Raw genomic sequence first — 21715 nt, 5'->3', positions numbered from 1 at the left:
GTTCAACAAGCTGGACCTAAGTGGTTGATATGTTCTTCTTCTGCAGATGTATAGGGCTCTGGTAAGACCACATGTGGAGTATTGTGTACAGTTTTGGTCTCCTAATTTGAGGAAGGACATCCTTGTGATTGAGGCAGTGCAGCGTAGGTTCACGAGATTGATCCCTGGGATGGCGGGACTGTCATATGAGGAAAGACTGAAAAGACTAGACTCGTATTCACTGGAGTTTAGAAGGATGAGGGGGATCTTATAGAAACATATAAAATTATAAAAGGACTGGAAAAGCTAGATGCAGGAACAATGTTCCCAATGTTGGGCGAATCCAGAACCAGGGGCCACAGACTTAGAATAAAGGGGCGGCCATTTAAGACTGAGGTGAGAAAAAAACGTTTTCACCCAGAGAGTTGTGAATTTATGGAATTCCCTGCAACAGAGGGCTGTGGAGGTCAAATCGCTGGATGGATTTAAGAGAGTTAGATAGGGCTCTAGGAGCTATGGGAATCAAGGGATATGGGGAGAAGGCAGGCACGGGTTATTGATTGGAGACGATCAGCCATGGTCACAATGAATGGTGGTGCTGGCTCAAAGGGCCGAATGGCCTCCTGCACCTATTTTCTATGTTTCTATGTAACTGGCAGCAAATAATAAATTCTGAATCCGCCCGACCGTACAAGTACTTGCAATTTCTTAACTTTGCCAGCCAGTACATTACATGTTCTCTCATCCCTGCCAAGTTAGAGTGTTGAAGATTCATTGCTTTTGGCGAATGCCACGTTGCGGATGGAGCCAACTTTTTGGTCGGATGGTTCTGTGGCATATAAAAGGCCTGGTTCACACAGCACACATCACCCCCGATTCTGACAACGCACCGCGAACATGCCGTGCCTTTGTCTCGTCTTGGCCTTCCTCGTTGCAGCCATCGATGTTGGTAAGTCTTCCTCTGAGGAGGTCCCTGGATATCGAAGGTGACCTAGTTTGATTTTGAGCTCAGTTTATTGCCAATTGTACTGAAGTACAACGAAAAGATTTTGTCGTGAGCTAACCAGTCAGCGGAAAGACAATACATGATTACAATCGAGCCTTCCACAGTGTACAGATTCATGATAAAGGAAATAGCATTTAGTGCAAGATGATGCCAGCAAGTTCTGATCAATGATAGTCTGTCGGTCTCCAAGGAGGTAGACAGTAGTTCAGGACTGCCTTCTGGTTGTTGGTAGAATGGTCATTTTGCCTCAAACAGTTGGGAAAGAACTGAACCTGACTCTGGAGGTGTGTCCTCACACTTCTGTTCTTCTTGCCCAATAGGGGAGGGCAGAAAAGGGAGTGGCCATGTTACGACTCATCCTTGATTATGCAGGCAGCCTTGGTGAGAGTTATTGGGGACATATGTTTGTGGAGGCCAAACCAATGAATAGTTCAATGGTGGAGGTTGACAGACACTTGAATGATAATTATGTCATGCGTTAAGGAGTGAAGGCAGTAGAATGGAGCTGAGAGGGAAAGATAGAAACATAGAAACATAGAAAATAGGTGCAGGAGGAGGCCATTTGGCCCTTCGAGCCACCACCGCCATTCATTGTGATCATGGCTGATCATTCCCTATCAATAACTCGTGTCTGCCTTCTCCCCATATCCCTTGACTCCACAAGCTCTATCTAACTCTCTCTTAAATCCACCCAGTGATTTGGCCTCCACTGCCCTCTGTGGCAGGGAATTCCATAAATTCACAACTCTCTGGGTGAAAAGCTTTTTCTCACTTCAGTCTTAAATGACCTCCCCTTTATTCTAAGACTGTGTGGCCCCTGGTTCTGGACTCGCCCAACATTGGGAACATTTTTCCTGCATCTAGCTTGTCCAGTCCTTTTATAATGTTATATGTTTCTATAAGATTTCTCCCTCATCCTTCTAAACTCCAGTGAATCCAAGTCTAGTCTTTTGAATCTTTCCTCATATGGCAGTCCCGCCATCCCAGGGATCAATCTCGTGAACCTACGCTGCACTGCCTCAATCACAAGGATGTCCTTCCTCAAATTAGGAGACCAAAACTGTACACAATACTCCAGATGTGGTCTCACCAGAGCCCTATACAATGCAGAAAAACCTCTTTACTCCTATACTGAAATCCTCTTGCAGCCATGATTGACTTGATGGGCCGAATGGCCTAATACTGCTCCTACAACTTATAACTTACGAAGCTCTAGTATAACATTATGGCAGGCACGCATTGAATGGAAAGTGAGAAGGAGGTGGTCCACATTCCCTGAGAATGGGAACAATGACTTGGGTTACATGATGTTATCATCAGCACCACAGTCTCTCATTAGCCTGGCTGGAGTTATTTAATTTCTGTGTGGGGGTGTTTGCATTTCCTACTGATAGATCTACGGGGAAATGGCAAGGTGGTGGAACATTGCACCTGTGCTTGAAAAGTGATTATTCACACGATTTATTAAAGACAATAATATCACAATTCTGTTTTTTTTTTACAGATTCATTTCCAGTTAGACACGGAGGTAATGTTTTTCATTCAGCTTATCTTGCACTTTAGGAAAAACAGAATAAATGGAGGTGTTTTTTTGTTAAACTTCGGATTGGAAACTTTCTGATTTAAGGATCGAACTTTTAACTGTGGTGCAGTTGGTGGCATCGCTGTCTCACAGTGAGTTTGATCATATCCTCAAGTGCTGTCTTTGAGGAGTGTGCACGTTCTCCCGGCAAACAATGCTTATCCTAATCTATTTGGCTTGTACTCGGCTTGTACTCGCTAGAATTTAGAAGATCGAGGTGGGATCTTATAGAAACGGTATGGTATGTTAGCATTCATAGCAAAATTATTTGAGTATAGGAGCAGGGAGGTTCTGCTGCAGTTCTACAGGGTCTTGGTGAGACCACACCTAGAGTATTGCGTACAGTTTTGGTCTCCTAATCCGAGGAAAGACATTCTTGCCATAGAGGGAGTACAGAGAAGGTTCACCAGACTGATTCCTGGGATGTCAGGACTTTCATATGAAGAAAGACTGGATAGGCTCGGCTTGTACTCGCTAGAATTTAGAAGATTGAGGGGGGATCTTATAGAAACTTACAAAATTCTTAAAGGGTTGGACAGGCTAGATGCAGGAAGATGATTCCCAATGTTGGGGAAGTCCAGAACAAGGGGTCACAGTTTAAGGATAAAGGGGAAATCTTTTAGGACCGAGATGAGAAAAACATTTTTTACACAGAGAGTGGTGAATCTGTGGAATTCTCTGCCACAGAATGTGTAGTTGAGGCCAGTTCATTGGCTATATTTAAGAGGGAGTTAGATGTGGCCCTTGTGGCTAAAGGGATCAGGGGGTAGGGAGAGAAGGCAGGTACAGGATACTGAGTTGGATGATAAGCCATGATCATATCGAATGGCCTACTCCTGCACCTATTTTCTATGTTTCTATTTTTTCAACAGGTAAATCGTACGGTCAAGGTGGCTATGGTAATAACTTTTTGTCTGAATTTGTTCTCCATTTATTCCAATGTGTGGGTTTGTGGGTTAATTAACCCTCTGTAAATTGCCGCTTGTATGCACAGATTGGAAAACATAGAAGTAGTGATCGATGGTCAGCATGTAATTGTGGCCGAAGGCCTGTTCCGTGCTGCATCTCTAATGCCCCTGTCCCACTTAGGAAACCTGAACGGAAACCTCTGGAGACTTTGCGCCCCACCCAATGTTTCCGTGCGGTTCACATACCTAAAGAAGCTTTTACTGTCCTCCTTTATATTCTTGGCTAGCTTACCTTCGTACCTCATCTTTTCTCCCCTTATTGCCATTTTCGTTATCTTCTGTTGCTCTTTAAAAGTTTCGCAATCCTCTTGCTTCCCGCTCATCTTTGCTATGTTATACCTCTACTCTTTTATTTTTATACTGCCCTTGATTTCCCTTGCCTGCCACGATCGCCTCTTATTCCCGAAACTTTCTTTGTAATTGGAATGAGCTGATCCTGCATCTTCTGTATTATTCCCTGAAAATACTTGCCATTATTGTTCCACTGTCATCCCTGCTAGAGTCTCATTCAAGTCAACTTTCGCCAGCTTCTCCCTCGTGGCTCCATAGTTCCCTTTGCTCAACTGTAAGACTGACAGTTTCGATTTTTCCTTCTCCCTCTCAAATTGTAGATTAATAGAAACATAGAAAATAGGTGCAGGAGGAGGCCATTCGGCCCTTCAAGCCAGCACCGCCATTCCTTCTGATCATGGCTGATCGCTCCCAATCAATAACCAGTGCCTGCCGTCTTCCCATATCCCTTGACTCCACTAGCCCCTAGAGCTCTATCTAACTCTCTCTTAAATCCATCCAGTGACATGGCCTCCACTGCCCTCTGTGGCAGGGAATTCCATAAATTCACAACTCTCTGGGTGAAAAAGTTTTTCATCACCTCAGTCTTAAATGGCCTCCCCTTTATTCTAAGACTGTGTGTGTGGCCCCTGGTTCTGGACTCGCCCAACATTGGGAACATTTTTCCTGCATCAAGCTTGTCCAGTCCTTTTATAATTTTATATGTTTCTATAAGATCCCCCTCATACTTCTAAACTCCAGTGAATACAAGCCGATTCTTTTCAACCTTTCCTCATATGACAGTCCCGCCATCCCAGGGATCAATCTGGTGAACCAACGCTGCACTGCCTCAATCACAAGGATGTCCTTCCTCAAATTAGAAGACCAAAACTGTACACAATGCTCCAGATGTGGTCTCACGAGAGCCCTATACAACTGCAGAAGAACATTTTACAGTGACCGGTGTACAAGGATGTCCAGGTCTCGCTGCACCTCCCCCTTACCTAACCTAACCCCATTGAGATAATAATCTGCCCCCTTGTTTTTGCCGCCAAAGTGGATAACCTCACATTTATCTATATTATACTGTGTCTGCCGCGCATCTGCCCACTCACTCAACCTGTCCAGGTCACCCTGCAACCCCCTAACATCCTCTTCACAGTTCACACTGCCACCCAGCTTTGTGTCATCCACAAACTTGCTAGTGTTGTTCCTAATTCCCTCTTCCAAATCATTAATATATATGGTAAACAGTTGTGGCCCCAATACCGAGCCTTGCGGCACTCCACTCGCCACTGCCTGCCATTCTGAAAAGGACCCGTTCACTCCTACTCTTTGCTTCCGGTCTGCCAACCAATTTTCTATCCATGTCAACACCCTACCCCCAATACCATGTGCTCTAATTTTATTCACCAGTCTCCCATGCGGGACCTTATCAAAGGCTTTCTGAAAGTCTAGATACACTACATCCACTGGCACCCCTTCATCCCTTTTACATGTCACATCCTCAAAAAAATCCAGAAGATTAGTCAAGCATGATTTCCCTTTCATAAATCCATGTTGACTTGGACTAATCCTTTTACTGCTATCCAAATGCCCCATTATTACCTATTTAATAATTGACTCCCGCATCTTTCCCACCACAGTAGTCAGGCTAACTGGTCTTATAATATATAATACTTATCATATTATGGTCACTACCTCCTAATGGCCCCTTTACCTCAAGTTTCATTATCAAACCCGGTTCATTACACAACACTAGATACAAAATTGCCTTCTCCATGGTAGGCTCCAGTACAAGCTGCTCTAAGAATCCATCTCGGAGGCACTCCACAAACTCCCTTTCTTGGGGTCCAGTACCAACCTGATTTTCTCTGTATACCTGCATGTTGAAATCTCCCATATCAACTGTAGCATTAACTTTGCGACATGCCAATTTTAACTCTTGATTCAACTTGCACCTTATATCCAGGCTATTGGGGGCCTGTAGATAACTCCCATTGGGGCTTTAAACCCGTACAATTCCTCAGTTCTATCCATACTGACTCTACATCTGCTGAAAAAATGTCACACCTCGCAAGGGATTGAATTTCATTCCTTACCAACAGAGCTACCCACCCCCTCTGCCCACCTGTCTGTCTTTTCGATTGGACGTATATCCCTGAATATTAATTTCCCAGCCCTGGTCCTCTTGCAGCCATGTCTCTGTAATTCCCAAACCAGTAATCAAACCGGTTCTCTGGCGCTGTGAGGCAGCGGATATATCAGCTCCTCCACTGGGCCACCCTGTAGCTCAACGTCTGGTAAAATATCAACCACGGCCTGGAACAGATCAGGGACTGGCTGATAGACTATTATTGGGCAAATGCAGACTGGTGGGATTATGGTAGATGGGTCAGATTGCTCGGCAAAGGCAACTCGTGCCAATGGGCATGTTTACATGCTCTATGAAGCTGTGACTTTATAGCTGTCAATCCACTTTAACACAAGATTCGCCTGGTAAAATGAAAACACACAGTTTATATCTGAATTGTTTCTGCAAACATTATTCATGCATATCTGTTGCCCCCCACAGGATATTGGCACAGACATGGCGGGCATGGCGGCTACGGTGGATATGGTGGATACGGCAGGCATGGCGGTTACGCTGGGTATGGTGGGCACGGTGGATACGGCGTGCATGGCGGACACGGTGGATACGGCAGGCACGGTGGATACGGTGTGCATGGCGGGCGGTGGATATGGCGTGCATGGTGGATACGGCGTGCATGGTGGATACGGCGTGCATGGCGGGCACGGTGGATATGGCGTGCATGGCGGATACGGCGTGCATGGCGGGCACGGTGGATATGGCAGGCATGGTGGATACGGTGTGCATGGCGGGTACGGTGGATATGGCGTGCATGGCGGATACGGCGCATGGCAGGCACGGTGGATACGGCGTGCACGGTGGATACGGCGTGCATGGCGGGCACGGTGGATACGGCGTGCACGGTGGATACGGCGTGCATGGCGGGCACGGTGGGCACGGCGGGCATGGTGGATACGTTGGACACAGTGGATACGGCAAGCTTGGCGTGTATGGTGGACACGGTAAACACAGTGGATATGGCAAGCTTGGCGTGTATGGTGGACACGGTGGAGGCCGACATGATGGTTATGGTAAATATTCTGCTTCTCTCTCTTCATCTGGCCATACAGAAACGTCGCGATAAAGATGCAGCCTCACAGTGCCACAAATCGGGGTTCGATCCTGATCTCGGCTGCTGTCAGTCCAGATATTGTATGTGTCCCTGTGAGCGCGTGAGTTTCTTCCGGGTACTCCGATTTTCTCCCATGTCCCTAAGTCGTGCAGGGTTGAAGGTAAATTTGCTTCGGTAAAATTGTAAATTGTCAATAATGTATAGGATAGTGTTACTGTACGGGGATAACGTTGGTCGGCACAGATTGGAAGAGCCTGTTTGCAAGTTGTATATGAAACGTCACCTATTCCTTTTCTCCAGAGATGCTGCTTGATCGCTGAGTTGCTCCAGCACTTTGCGTCTTTCTTAAACTTAAACCTATATCCTCTGTTTCTTGATTGCCCTATTTTGAGTAAAAGTCTGTATATTCAACCTATCTATTTCCTTCACAATTGTATAAGCCTCCAGCAGATCAGTCTTTAACCTCGTGTACTCCAAGGAATAAAGTCGTAGCCTGCCCACGCATTTAAATATAGAAAATAGGTGCAGTAGTAGGCCATTCGGCCCTTCAAGCCTGCACCGCCATTCAATATGATCATGGCTGATCATCCAACTCAGTATCCTGTACCTGCCTTCTCTCCATACCCCCTGATCCCTTTAGCCACAAGGGCCACATCTTAATTCCCTCTTAAATATAGCCAATGAACTGGCCTCAACTACCTTCTGTGGCAGAGAATCCCACAGATTCTGCACTCCCTGTGTAAACATTTTTTTTCTCATCTCGGTCCTAAAAGATTTCCCCCTTACCCTTAAACTGTGTGACCCCTTGTTCTGGACTTCCCCAACATCGGGAACAATCTTCCTGCATCTAGCCTGTCCAACCCGTTAAGAAATTTGTAAGTTTCTATAAGATCCTCCCCTCAATCTTCTAAATTCTAGCTAGTACAAGCCGAGTCTACCAGTCTTTCTTCATATCAAAGTCCTGACATCCCAGGAATCAGTCTGGTGAACCTTCTCTGTACTCCCTCTATGGCAAGAATGTCTTTCCTCAGATTAGGAGACCAAAACTGTACGCAATACTCCAGGTGTGGGCTCACCAAGACCCTGTACAACTGCAGTAGAACCTCCCTGCTCCTATACTCAAATCCTTTTGCTACGAATGCTAACATACCATTCGCTTTCTTCACTGCCTGCTGCACCTGCATGCCTACTTTCAATGACTGGTGTACCATGACACCCAGGTCTCGTTGCATCTCCCCTTTTCCTAATCGGCCACCATTCAGATCAGAGATACAGCATGGAAACGGCCCTTCGGCCCACCAAGACTGTGTCGACCAACGATCTCCGTACCCTAACTAGCAATATCCTACACACTGGGAACAAGTTATAATATTTTACTAAAGCCAACTATCCGACAAACCTGTACATCTTCGGCGTGTGGGAGCAAACCGGAGCACTTGGGGAAAACACACACAGTCTGAGGGAGAATATAAAAATTGTACATACAGCACCTGTGGTCAAAAGGTCATAGGTTTGTAAGGGATAGTAGAATTAGGCCATTCGCCCCATCATGTCTACGTAATTCATTCAGGGTTGACCGATCTCTCCCTCCTAACCCCATTCTCCTGCCTTGTCCCCATAAACACGGAACCTGTGCTAGTCAAGATTCTGTCTATCTCTGCCTTAGAAAGGTCCACCAATGTCCTCCACAGCCTTCTGTAGCAAAGGATTCTACAGAATCACCACCATTTGACTAAAGTAATCTCCTTCCTAAAATAACATCCTTTAATTCTGAGGCTACGCTCTCTAGAACTAGACTCACCCACTAGTGAACACATGTTCACCACATCTACTCTGTCTAAGCCTTTCACTAGTTTGTTTCATTGAAGTCCCACCCCATTCTTCTAAACTCCAGCCAGTACTGCCCAATGTGTTTAAGAAGGAACTGCAGATGCTGGAAAATCAAAGGTACACAAAAATGCTGGAGAAACTCAGCGGGTGCAGCAGCATCTATGGAGCGTAGGAGATAGGCAACGTTTCGGGCTGACTGAAGAAGGGTTTTGGCCCGAAACATTGCCCATTTCCTTCACTCCATAGATGCTGCTGCACCCGCTGAGTTTCTCCAGCATTTTTGTGTACCCAGTGCTGAGCAATGTTCATCATAGATTAACCTGCTCCTACTTAGGATCATTCTTCTTAAAACTGGCATGGAACCTCTCCAGAGCCAAAACATCCTTCCTGAAACATGGCACCCACAACTGCTAACAATATTCCAAATGTGGCCTTTCCAATCCCTTGGAGAGCATCAACATTACATCCCTGTTTTTGTATTCCAGCCCTTTTGAAATAAATGCTATCATTGAGCTTGCTTTCTTTACTACTGAATCGACTTGCAGATTACCTTTTTGGGAATCCTACTCCAGCACTCCCAAATCCCTATGCACCTCCGATTTCTGGAATCTCCCCCCATTCAGAAAATAGTCTACGCCTTTATTCGTAATTCTAAAATTTATGTCTGCACACTTTGCTACACTATATTCCATCTGCCACTTATCTGCCCCCTCTCCCAATCTGCGCAAATCCTTCTGTAGAGTCCCTTATCTCTACACTCCCTGCCCGCCACCGATTTCCGTATAATCCGTAAACTTTGCCGCTAAGGATTCAATCCCCTAGTTCATATCCAGGAACAAATCCGAGGCAATGTCATGATGAGGCAGCAATTCTACCGCTGCGACACTGATGCCGTGCGTATCCTTTAAATGTTGCTCATTTGAGTTTAAAGCTACAACATCTAATATCTATAGTTTCTATCGTAAGAAAAAAAGCTTCTGATTGTCTGCCCTATCTGCACCTCTATAATTGTATATGTTTGTATCAGGTCTCCCCTCAACCTCCAGGGTACAGAGAAATCAAACTGTGTTTCTCCAACTGCTTCTTGTTGCTAATTGTCCCGAATCCAGGCATCCTTCTAGTAAACCTTCAGCACCCTCTTCAATGCCTTGGAAAAGTGTAACCAGAGCTGGGTGTAAAGGGTCTTTCCCACGAGCATGTGACTCCATGCGGCAAGCGCGACCTAACGTGGTCGCTTGAGCTGTACGGCCTCGCTGGGCCGGTCCCACTTCGATCACCAGAGCTGTGTGGATGGAGTTGGTGACACTGTCCAAAAATTCCGCGCGGCAACGGCCTGCCGGCCCGCAGCCGCATTGAAGCCATACGCACCGCCTCGACGGGCGTGCACAGCGTCTCGACGCCGTACGCCTAGCGCGAACATCCCACGGACTTCGCTCGAATATCACGTCAACTCGTACGGGATCACTCGACCTCTGGGTGGCCCCCGCTTCCGGTTTGGTCGCGCTAGCCGCATGCAGTCGCAGGCTGGCGGGACAGGCCCTTAATACTCGGCCTAACCAAGGGCGGGACAGTGTCGCAGCGGTAGAATTGCTGCCACACAGCGTCAGAGACACTGCTTCAATCCTGGCTGCAGGTGCAGTCTGTACGCTGTCCGTTACATTCTCCCCGTGATCGCACAAGTTTTCTCCTGCTGCTCAGTTTCTTCCCACACTGCAAAGACATGCAAGTTTGTAGGCCAATTGGCTACTGCAAATTGCCCCCTAGTGCGTGGGGAGTGGACGCGAAACTGAGGTGATAGAGAACCAGTATGAATAGGTGATCGATGGTCGGTGTGCACACGGTGGGACAGTGGGTCTGATTCCAAGTTGTTGTTCTTAACTAAACTAAACTAAAGTCCGATAAAAGTACATAATGACTTGCGGACTATGGGAGCATTTTTATATTACGATGGTTTTGTATAGTTTATATTATTATTTAATTTAATTCCATTACAGGTACAGTGAAAATCTTTAAGTTTGTAAGGTGCTTTCCGATCAGCCAATACACAGACATCACTACAATCAAGCCTTCCACAGTGTACAGACAGCGGATAAAGTGCCCAATCTGAGAACGGACTCTGTTAACCTGTTTTTTCTCTCCACAGATGCCGCCTGAGATGCTCAGCTTTGGACATGCTGTATTATTCAATAACCCCCCAAAATACTACACAATTTCCCCGTTATTTCAAGAACCTGCTAAAACATTAGCAAATGGCTGGGTCAGATTAGTAATTGGCTGAGAGGCTGAGGATCCGTCTTATCCCAAGATTCCATCGCTAAAAACATGAACTGCATCTGACCGAATGGAAATGTTGATTTCTGAATTAATTAATAATGCAAACATTATTCACACGAGTATGTTCTTCCCACAGGAGTGTCGTATGGATACAATAAGGGTGGCTACGGTAAATTTATTTTGGCTCAATATATTCTTCATTATATTCCCAAAACAGGGAAGGACAGATGATAGTCAATGCTGGAATAACGCAGAAGGCCAGAGGAACAGGGTTAATGTTGCATGTCGGCGACCTGCCAGTAGAAACTCTGTCAGTGAGAGGAGTAAAATTCCCTCATGATTGGCTGCTGAAGGAAAGAAGGGGAATGTGATTGAAGTAGGAATCATAGAAACATAGAAACATAGACAACAGGTGCAGCAGTAGGCCATTCGGCCCTTCAAGCCTGCACCGTCATTCAATATGATCATGGCTGATCAACCAACTCAGTATCCTGTACCTGCCTTCTCCCCATACCCCCTGATCCCTTTAGCCACAAGGGCCACATCTAACTCCCTCTTAAATATAGCCAATGAACTGGCCTCAACTACCTTCTGTGGCAGAGAATTCCACAGATTCACCACTCTCTGTGTGAAAAATGTTTTTCTCATCTCGATCCTAAAAGATTTCCCCCTTATCCTTAAACTGTGACTCCTTGTTCAGGACTTCCACAAACATCGGGAACAATCTTCCTGCATCTAGCCTGTCCAACCCCTTAAGGATTTTGTACATTACTATAAGATCCCCCCTCAATCTTCTAAATTCTATCGAGTACAAGCCGAGTCTATCCAGTCTTTCTTCATATGAAAGTCCTGAGATCCCAGGAATCAGTCTGGTGAACCTTCTCTGTACTCCCTCAATGCAAGAATGTCTTTCCTCAGATTAGGAGGGAATCACAGAGCTAAGGCCTGTGCCTTTTGGCCGTGAGATGGCCATAAGATGAATCGCAGGGTTCAACAGTGAGGATGTTGAGTTGAGTTGAGTTAAGGTCAGTTCAGTCGTATTGAGTTATGTTGAGTTGTGTTGAGTTGTGTTGAGTTGTGTTGAGTTGTGTTGAGTTGTGTTGAGTTGTGTTGAGTTGTGTTGAGTTGTGTTGAGTTGTGTTGAGTTGTGTTGAGTTGTGCTCAGTTGTGTTGTGTTGTGTTGAGTTGTGTTTGGTTCAGTGTGGTTTGGTTAGGTTTACAATGGTTTGGTTTAGTTTAGTGTAGCACAGTTCAGCTTAGTTTGGTACATCTTAATTTGGTACCCATTAATGTAAATAGACATTAACATCTATTTTTGGTTTAAGAACAGGATTAAGCACTGCGGATGTTGGTTTGAGTTGAGTTTTGTGTGGCTTGGTTTACCGTGGTTTGTTTAAGTTTAGTTTAGTTTAGTTGAATTTGGTTTAGTTTAGTGCAGTACATTGCAGTTTTGTGCAGTTTAATTTAGCGCAGTTCAGCTTGATTACTTTACCTTAGTTTGGGTTAGTGTATTTCCATTTATAACGATATAACGATATAACCAGATAACAATTACAGCACGGAAACAGGCCATCTCGGCCCTACAAGTCCGTGCCGAACAACTTTTTTTCCCTTAGTCCCACCTGCCAGCACTCATACCATAACCCTCCATTCCCTTCTCATCCATATGCCTATCCAATTTATTTTTAAATGATACCAATGAACCTGCCTCCACCACTTCCACTGGAAGCTCATTCCACACCGCTACCACTCTCTGGGTAAAGAAGTTCCCCCTCATATTACCCCTAAACTTCTGACCCTTAATTCTGAAGTCATGTCCTCTTGTTTGAATCTTCCCTATTCTCAAAGGGAAAAGCTTGTCCACATCAACTCTGTTTATCTCTCTCATCATTTTAAAGACCTCTATCAAGTCGCCCCTTAACCTTCTGCGCTCCAGAGAATAAAGACCTAACTTATTCAACCTATCTCTGTAACTTAGTTGTTGAAACCCAGGCAACATTCTAGTAAATCTCCTCTGTACTCTCTCTATTTTGTTGACATCCTTCCTATAATTGGGCGACCAAAATTGTACACCATACTCCAGATTTGGTCTCACCAATGCCTTGTACAATTTTAACATTACATCCCAGCTTCTATACTCAATGCTCTGATTTATAAAGGCTAGCATACCAAAAGCTTTTTTTACCACCCTATCTATATGAGATTCCACCTACAAGGAACTATGCACGGTTATACCCAGATCCCTCTGTTCAACTGTATTCTTCAATTCCCTACCATTTACCATGTACGTCCTATTTTGATTTGTCCTGCCAAGGGTTAGCACCTCACATTTATCAGCATTAAACTCCATCTGCCATCTTTCAGCCCATTTTTCCAAATGGCCTAAATCACTCTGTAGACTTTGGAAATCCTCTTCATTATCCACAACACCCCCTATCTTGGTATCATCTGTTTAGATTATTTCACTGCAGTTCAGCTTAGTTTGGTTCAGTTTAGTTTAATTTAGCTTAGTAATCTGTAGCAAGCATTTATTAATCTAGGAATGTTGGCCTTCACAACAAGATGAGTAGAGTATAGCAGCAAAGAGGTCCTTCTACAGTTGTACAGGGCCGTGGTGATATCACAGCTGGAGTATTGCGTGCAGTTTTGGTCTCCAAATATGACGAAAAACATTCTTGCTATTTAGGGAGTGCATCGTAGGTTCACGAGGTTAATTCCCGGGATGGCGGAACTGTCATGTGTTGAAAGAATGGAGAGTCTGAGCTTGTATACATTTGAATTGTGAAGGATGAGAGGTAATCTTATCGAAATATATAAGATTATCAAGGGATTTGACACGCTAGAGGCAGAATACATGTTCCGATGTTGGGGAAGTCCAGAACCAGTGGCCACAGTTTAAAAATATGGGGTAGTCCATATGGAACGGAGATGAGGAAAAATCTTTTCATACAGAGAGTTTTGAATCTGTGGAATTACTCTCCTCAGATGGCAGTGGAGGCCAATTCTCTGGATGATTTCAAGAGAGAGTTAGAGTTCTTAAAGAGAGCGGAGGTAAGGGATATGGGAGAAAGCAGGAACAAGGTACTTATTGTGGATGATTAGCCATGATCGCAGTGAATGGCGGTGCTGGCTTGAAGGGCCGAATGGCCGACTCCTGCATCTATTATCTACTGTCTATTGTCTATATTGAATCATTCTGGTAAACATACACTCTTTCAGAAACATCCACATTCTTCTTGTATTAGGGAGACCATAACTGAATGCAATACACCCTCACCAAATTGATGTGAGGCTGCATCATAACTTCCCCTACTATGGGATGTATTTTTACTAGGCAAGGTTTAGGTCCGATTGGATAACACACTGTCTTAAGGGCCTCCCCCACGAGCATGTGACCTGCATGCGGCAAGCGCGACCAAACCGGAAGTGGGGGCTGCGCGGAAGTCGAGTGATCCCTGTACAGGGCCGGTCCCACCAGCATGCGCCTACATTCGGCGAGCGCGACCAAACCGGAAGCGGGGGTCGCGCGGATGTCGAGTGAGTGACGTGAAGTTCGAGCGAAGTCCGCGGGAAGTTCGCGCATGACATACAGCGTCAAGATGCCGCGCACGCCCGTCGAGGCGGTGCGTATGGCGTCGAGGCGGCTGCGGGCCAGCAGGCCGTTGCCGCGTGGATTTTTGAACACGGTCAGTTTTTCGGAGCCCCGCGCGATGTCGGGACCAGCTCCACACAACTCCATACGGCTAAGGCGATCGAAGTGGGACCGGCCCTGCGAGGCTGTACGGCTCAAGCGACCACGTTAGGTCACGCTTGCCGCATGGAATCGCATGCTCGTGGGACAGGCCCTTTAGATTTTCTTTCTCCAATGAAGCCAGTGGACCTGCTCAACGTTTGACCTGTTTATTTGTTCAATAATCCACTCTGATCCTGCCATTATAATGGTGTAAAACCGAGTCTATAGTTGAAGGATGGTTAAAATATTAGCAATTTGATGTATCAGGGCAGGAACTCATTCAGGAACTCATGAGGGGTCGTTCTCCAAGATTACATAACTAAGAAATAAACTGTATTCGACTGAGTTAAAATGTTTGTTTCCGATTTAATACCTGCAAACATTATTCACACCAGTTTGTTTCTCCCACAGGAACATCAGATGGAGACGATAAAGAATGTAGCTCCGGTAAATTTATTGTTGTTCAATATATTCTTTATTTTTCTCCAAAAACACTGCCGGACATGTGACAGTCAATGTTGGTAGAATGTAGAAGGCCAGAGGACCAGGGTTAATGCTTCATGTTGGTGATCTGCCAGTAGATAATACGACAGTGAGAGGAACAACAATACAAGAATACAAATCCGTTTATTGTCATTTCAACCTTACATGAAGTTCAAACGAAATTTGGTTTCTGCAGTCATACAACAAGAAAAGAACCAAGACGCACACCAACACAATTTACACAAACATCCATCACAGTGAATCTCCTCCTCACTGTGATGGAAGGCAAAGTCTTGTCTCTCCCCTGCTCTCCATTCTTCTCCCGTCAAAGTCAAAGCCCCCGGCGGGCGGCAGCAAGTCCCGCGGCTCTATAAGCCACGCCGGGCGATGTAAGGCCCCGCTCCAGGTCACTTTCAACCCCGCGATTCGGGCGGGAGAAGTTACTGTTGCTGGTGCTCCGTGAAGCGGTCTCCCACCGGGGACCCGTGAGCTAATGGTGTCACCATCCACCGGAGCCGGGTCGCAGCAGCGCGCTCTCCACGCTCCGATGCCGGCCAGCTCCACGATGGTAGGTCCGCAGCTCCGCCGGCTCCGTGACTTGAGCCCCCAGGTTGTTCCGGTTGGAGGCCGCTCCACGGTGCTAGGCCCCAACGGCAACGGAGACCCGACAGGGAAAAGGTCGGGTCCCCGTACAGGGAAGAGATTTAAAAGTTTCCTCCGCCCCCCACACATACACAGTTAAAAACCCACTACAAACCATACCCTCAACGGGACAAAAAATTAAAAAAAGACAGACGGACTGCAGAGGCCGCTGCAACTTTGGTCGTGCCCCCCACCCATCAATGAGGGAAGGGGTAATGAAGGATCAGGATTCCGAGGATTAAGCACTGTGGTTTTGTCAGGGATTCGCCCCTTTTACATAGGGGATGTGGGGTGGAGGATACTGCATCTAGGGGGTCATATGCAATCTGTTTATATCCCGGTTCATAGTCTTGACTGCCGATGCCACTTTTTCGGGCTAGTTGAGTCTGTTGCACGGATATGGTTGGCACGGTGTGTGAGGTTGCATCCTTGGTTCCAACATCTAAACGGGTTGCTCCTTGCCTTCTGGCAGCATTTCTCACCCACCATCCTCATCCTCGGATACCCTGACCTTAGTGGACTGGGTAGGGCTGAAGATGTCCTGGTTGGGTTGCTCCTAGGCCTGGCCAAGTTGGCTATCCGCGGGTCACGGCGCCGGGTGGAAGAGGACTCCGCCCGTGCCGGCTCCCCTGCCCCATTTCCGGATTACATCCGCGCTCAGGACGGACTAGACGCTGTCCACGTTCAAACTGGGAAACTTCGGGGACAGCTGGGTTGTGGAACGCTTCCTCAATAAGGATGGTAAATTAGTTACTAACGAACATTTGCTTCACTTCTATTATGGTGGTTGGTTTGTTTATATTGTATCTAGTGTATATATGTTTGTTTGTTTGTTTGATATAGTTTGGTTTGGTACCCTGTAGCTCGTACTCACAAATCTAGGAATCATTCTGGTAAAGATACATTCTGGTGAATCTCCACATCCTTCTTGTATTCGGGAGACAATAACAGAACGGAATATACACTAACCAAATTTTTGTGAGGCTGCCCCATGACTTTCCTGAATATGGGATGTATTTTAAGGTTAGGAAGGTTTGGGCCCGAATCCGAGAATGTCATAGAAACATAGAAACATAGACAATAGGTGCTGGAGTAGGCCGTTCGGCCCTTCGAGCCTGCACCGCCATTCAATATGATCATGGCTGATCATCCAATTCAATATCCTGCACCTGCCTTCTCTCCATACCCCCTGATCCCTTTAGCCACAGGGGCCACATCTAACTCCCTCTTAAATATAGCCAATGAATTGGCCTCAACTACCTCTGTGTCAGAGAATTCCAGAGATTCACCACTCTCTGTGTGAAAAATGTTTTTCTCATCTTGGTCCTAAAAGATTTTCCTCTTATCCTTAAACTGTGACCCCTTGTTCTGGACTTCCCCAACATCGGGAACAATCTTCCTGCATCTAGCCTGTCCAACCCCTTAAGAATTTTGTAAGTTTCTATAAGATCTCCCCTCAATCTTCTAAATTCTAAATTCTGTCTTAGCCTATCAGTCTACATATAACCATATAACCATATAACAATTACAGCCCGGAAACAGGCCATCTCGACCCTTCTAGTCCATGCCGAACACGTATTCTCCCCTAGTCCCATATACCTGCGTTCAGACCATAACCCTCCATACCTTCCCCATCCATATAACTATACAATTTATTTTGAAATGATAAAAACGAACCTGCCTCCACCACCTTCACTGGAAGCTCATTCCACACAGCCACCACTCTCTGAGTAAAGAAGTTCCCCCTCATGTTACCCCTAAACTTCTGTCCCTTAATTCTCAAGTCATGTCCCCTTGTTTGAATCTTCCCTACTCTCAGCGGGAACAGCTTATCCACGTCAACTCTATATCCCTCTCATCATTTTAAAGACCGCTATCAAGTCCCCCCTTAACCTTCTGCACTCCAAAGAATAAAGCCCTAACTTGTTCAACCTTTCTCTGTAACTTAGTTGCTGAAACCCAGGCAACATTCTAGTAAATCTCCTCTGTACTCTCTCTATTTTGTTGACATCCTTCTTATAATTAGGCGACCAAAATTGTACACCATACTCCAAAGTTGGCCTCACCAATGCCTTGTACAATTTTAACATTACGTCCCAACTTCTATACTCAATGCTCTGATTTATAAAGGCCAGCACACCAAAAGCTTTCTTTACCACCCTATCTACATGAGATTCCACTTTCAGGGAACTGTGCACAGTTATTCCCAGATCCCTCTGTTCACCTGCATTCTTCAATTCCCTACCATTTACCATGTACGTCCTATTTTGATTTGTCCTGCCAAGATGTAGTACCTCACACTTATCAGCATTAAACTCCATCTGCCATCTTTCAGCCCACTCTTCCAACTGACATAAATCTCTCTGTAGACTTTGAAACTCTACTTCATTATCCACAACCCCACCTATCTTAGTATCATCTGCATACTTATTAATCCAATTTACCACACCATCATCCAGATCATTGATATACATAAATGCAAGTCGACCTTCTCAGCGTTTGACATGCACTATTTATTCATGCAATAATCTACCCACATCTAGCCATTATAATTGTGCAAAATTGAGTCGGCTACTTCAAAGCTGGTCAACATATTAGCGAAAGTCTGCATCAGGCCAGGGAGGATCTTGGGGGATATCCGGGACCGTTGTGCCCCTGTCCCACTTAGGAAACCTGAACGGAAACCTTTGGTGACCTTGCCCGCGACCCACGGTTTCCATCAGGTCGCCGGAGGTTTTGGTCACTCTCCCTAATGGAAAGTAGTTTCCGCGTAGTCGAGGCTTCATCTAGGTTGCATCGATTGTTTCAACAAATTCAAAAACGCGTTTGGTCGAAGCCAGTGGAGTGAGGTCGTTATTTACTTACAGGCAGTCGAAGGCTGTGTCCTTTGCTGACCATTTCGATTGGCTGTTTGGAGTTTTCAGGTCCTAGAAGACCCGCTGGTTGGTAAAATGCCCGCTAACTTTACTAAACTTCTTTAAACTGTCTTCAATCCTGTTCCCCCTTCTCCTCCCCTTCTCCTCCCCTTCTCCTCCCTCCCCTCCCCTCTCCTCTCTTCTCCCCTCTCTCCCCTTCTCTCTCTCCCTCTCCTTCTCCCCTCTCTCCCCTTCTCTCCCTCCCTCTCTCCCCTTCTTCTCCCTTCTCTCCCCTTCTCTCCCCTTCTCTCCCCTTCTCTCCCCTTCTCTCCCTTCTCTCCCTTCTCCCCTTCTTCCTCCTCTCCCCTTCTCCCCCTTCCTCTCCCCTTCTCTCCCTTCTCTCCCCTTCTCCCCCTTCTCCCCTCTTCTCCCCCCTCTCCCCCTCCCCTCCCCCTTCTCCCCCTTCTCCCCCTTCTCCCCCTTCTCTCTCCCCTTCTCTCCCCTCCCTCCCCCCCCTCTCCTCCCCTTCTCCTCCCCCTCCTCCCCTTCCCCCCTCCTCCTCCCCTTCTCCTCCTCCCCTTCTCCCCTCCCCCCTCTCCCCTTCTCTCCCCTTCTCCCCTTCTCCCCTTCTCTCTCTCCCCTCTCTCTCCCCCTCTCTCCCTTCTCTCTCCCCTCTCCCCTCCCCCTCTCCTTCCCCCCTTCTCTCTCCCCCCTTCTCCCCTTCCTCCCCTTCTCCTCCCCTTCTCTCTCCCCTTCTCCCCCTTCCTCCTGGTCTTCTCTCCTTTCTCTCCCCTTCTCCCCTCCTCTCTCCCCCTTCTCTCCTCTCTCCTCCTCCCTCTCCCCTCTCTCTCTCCCCTCTCTCTCCCTCCCCCTCTCCCTCCCCTCTCTCCCCCCCTCACACTGCGCCGCTCTCTTCTCCCCTCTTCTCCCCTCTCTCTCCCCCCTCTCCCCCTTCCTCTCCCCCTTTCCTCCTCTTCTCTCCACTTCTCTCTCCCCTCCTCTCCCCTCCTCTCTCCCCTTCTCTCCCCCTTCTCCCCTTCTCTCCCCTTGTCTCTCCCTTCCCTTCTCTCCACTTCTCTCCCCTTCTCCCTCCCTTTCTCTCTCTTCTCTCTCCCCTTCTCCCCCTTCTCTCTGATGAGCTTTCTTGATAAATTGCATTAGTGTTCTCAGACCAGGAAAGGTCTTCAGAGATGTGCACGCTCAGGAATTTGAAGCTCTTGACCCTTTCAACCATCGACCCGTTGATATAAATGGGGCTGTGGGTCCCCCTCCTACTCCTTCCAAAGTCCACAATCAGTTCCTTGGTGTTGCTGGTGTTGAGGGCCAGGTTATTGCGCTGGCACCATATGGACAGTTGCTCAATCTATCTTCTATACTCTGACTCATCCCCATCAGTGATACGTCCCACAACAGTGGTGTCGTCAGTGAACTTGATGATGGAGTATTCTACATATTATTCATAGCAAAAGGATTTGATTCATAGCAAAATGATTTGATTCATAGCAAAAGGATTTGAGTATAGGAGCAGGGAGTTTCTGCTGCAGTTGTACAGGGTCTTGGTGAGACCACACCTGGAGTATTGCGTACAGTTTTGGTCTCCAAATCTGAGGAAGGACATTATTGCCATAGAGGGAGTGCAGAGAAGGTTCACCAGACTGATTCCTGGGATGTCAGGACTGTGTTGTGAAGAAAGGCTGGATAGACTTAGTTTATACTCTCTAGAATTTAGGAGATTGAGAGGGGATCTTATAGAAACTTACAAAATTCTTAAGGGGTTGGACAGGCTAGATGCAGGAAGATTGCTCCCGATGTTGGGGAAGTCCAGGACAAGGGGTCGCAGCTTAAGGATAAGGAGGAAATCCTTTAAAACCGCAATGAGAAGAACTTTTTTCACACAGAGAGTGGTGAATCTCTGGAACTCTCTGCCGCAGAGGGTAGTCGAGGCCAGTTCATTGGCCATATTTAAGAGGGAGTTAGATGTGGCCCTTGTGGCTAAGGGGGTCAGAGGGTATGGAGAGAAGGCAGGTACGGGATACTGAGTTGGATGATCAGCCATGATCATATTGAATGGCGGTGCAGGCTCGAAGGGCCGAATGGCCTACTCCTGCACCTAATTTCTATGTTTCTATTGTAAATAATTGCTTATTCAATTTTTGTCTAAAGCTAAGGGTCAGGTACTGTGGATGTGGGTTGACTTCAGTTGAGTTGAGTTTCGTGTGGTTGGATTTGCTGTTAGTTTAGTTTAGATTAGATTATTTTTGTTTAAATTAGTTTAGGTTTGTGCAGTACATTGCCGTTTTGTGCAGTTTAGATTAGTTCAAGTTAGCTTAGTTTAGTTAAGTGCTATTCCGTTTACATTACATTCGTGCAGTGCAGCTGGGTTTGATGCAGTTTGATTTAGGTCAGTTTAGTAACCTGTGGCTAGTATTCACAAATCTAGGAATAATTCTGGGAAAAGAAAGTAAAAAAGGAGGAGGAGGAGCCCGAGGGCTGAGGGTGAGATAGGAAGGGGAGGAGACAGCAAGGGCTAACAAAATTGGGAGAATTCAATGTTCATGCCCCCAGGATGCAGACTCCCCAAGCGGAATATGAGGTGCTGGTCCTCCAATTTCCAATGGTGCTCGCTCTGGCCATGGAGGAGCCCAAGGACAGAGAGATCGGATATGTAATGGGAGGGGGATTTGAAGTGCTGAGCCACCGGGAGGCCAGGTTGGTTAATGTGGACCGAGCGGAGGTATTGGGCGAAACGATCGCCAAGCCTCCGCTTGGTCTCACAGATGTAGATCAGCTGACATCTAGAGCAGTGGTTGCAGTACTCTGCACCTGCCTCATGACTTTATGACTATGGAATGTATTTTTAGGTTGGGGAGGTTTCGGCCCGATCTGAGAA

The 21715-nt window shown here is 46.5% G+C and overlaps 1 protein-coding gene across 9 annotated transcripts in view; it reads left to right on the top strand.

Moving 5' to 3' along the window:
* Nucleotides 1–852: 852 nt before the first annotated feature.
* Nucleotides 853–21715, top strand: part of LOC129716391 (uncharacterized) — a 56975-nt gene continuing 36112 nt past the window's right edge. For 6 of the 9 annotated variants that reach the window (XM_055666267.1, XM_055666263.1, XM_055666264.1 and 3 more), the window contains exons 1-7: nt 853–928; nt 2490–2513; nt 3440–3466; nt 6381–6456; nt 7007–7100; nt 11249–11281; nt 15257–15292. In XM_055666267.1, the coding sequence (XP_055522242.1) occupies nt 877–928; nt 2490–2513; nt 3440–3466; nt 6381–6456; nt 7007–7100; nt 11249–11281; nt 15257–15292 (342 nt within the window). In that variant the 5' untranslated portion in view covers nt 853–876. Of the gene's footprint in view, nt 929–2489; nt 2514–3439; nt 3467–6380; nt 6457–6728; nt 6968–7006; nt 7101–11248; nt 11282–15256; nt 15293–21715 lie in introns of those variants that run through there. The other 3 variants (XM_055666261.1, XM_055666266.1, XM_055666268.1) reach the window with 3 other exon arrangements.

The sequence above is a fragment of the Leucoraja erinacea genome, unplaced genomic scaffold (assembly GCF_028641065.1).
Source record: "Leucoraja erinacea ecotype New England unplaced genomic scaffold, Leri_hhj_1 Leri_225S, whole genome shotgun sequence".
Classification (NCBI taxonomy): Eukaryota; Metazoa; Chordata; class Chondrichthyes; order Rajiformes; family Rajidae; genus Leucoraja; species Leucoraja erinaceus.
This window is presented reverse-complemented; position numbering and strand designations above follow the sequence as displayed.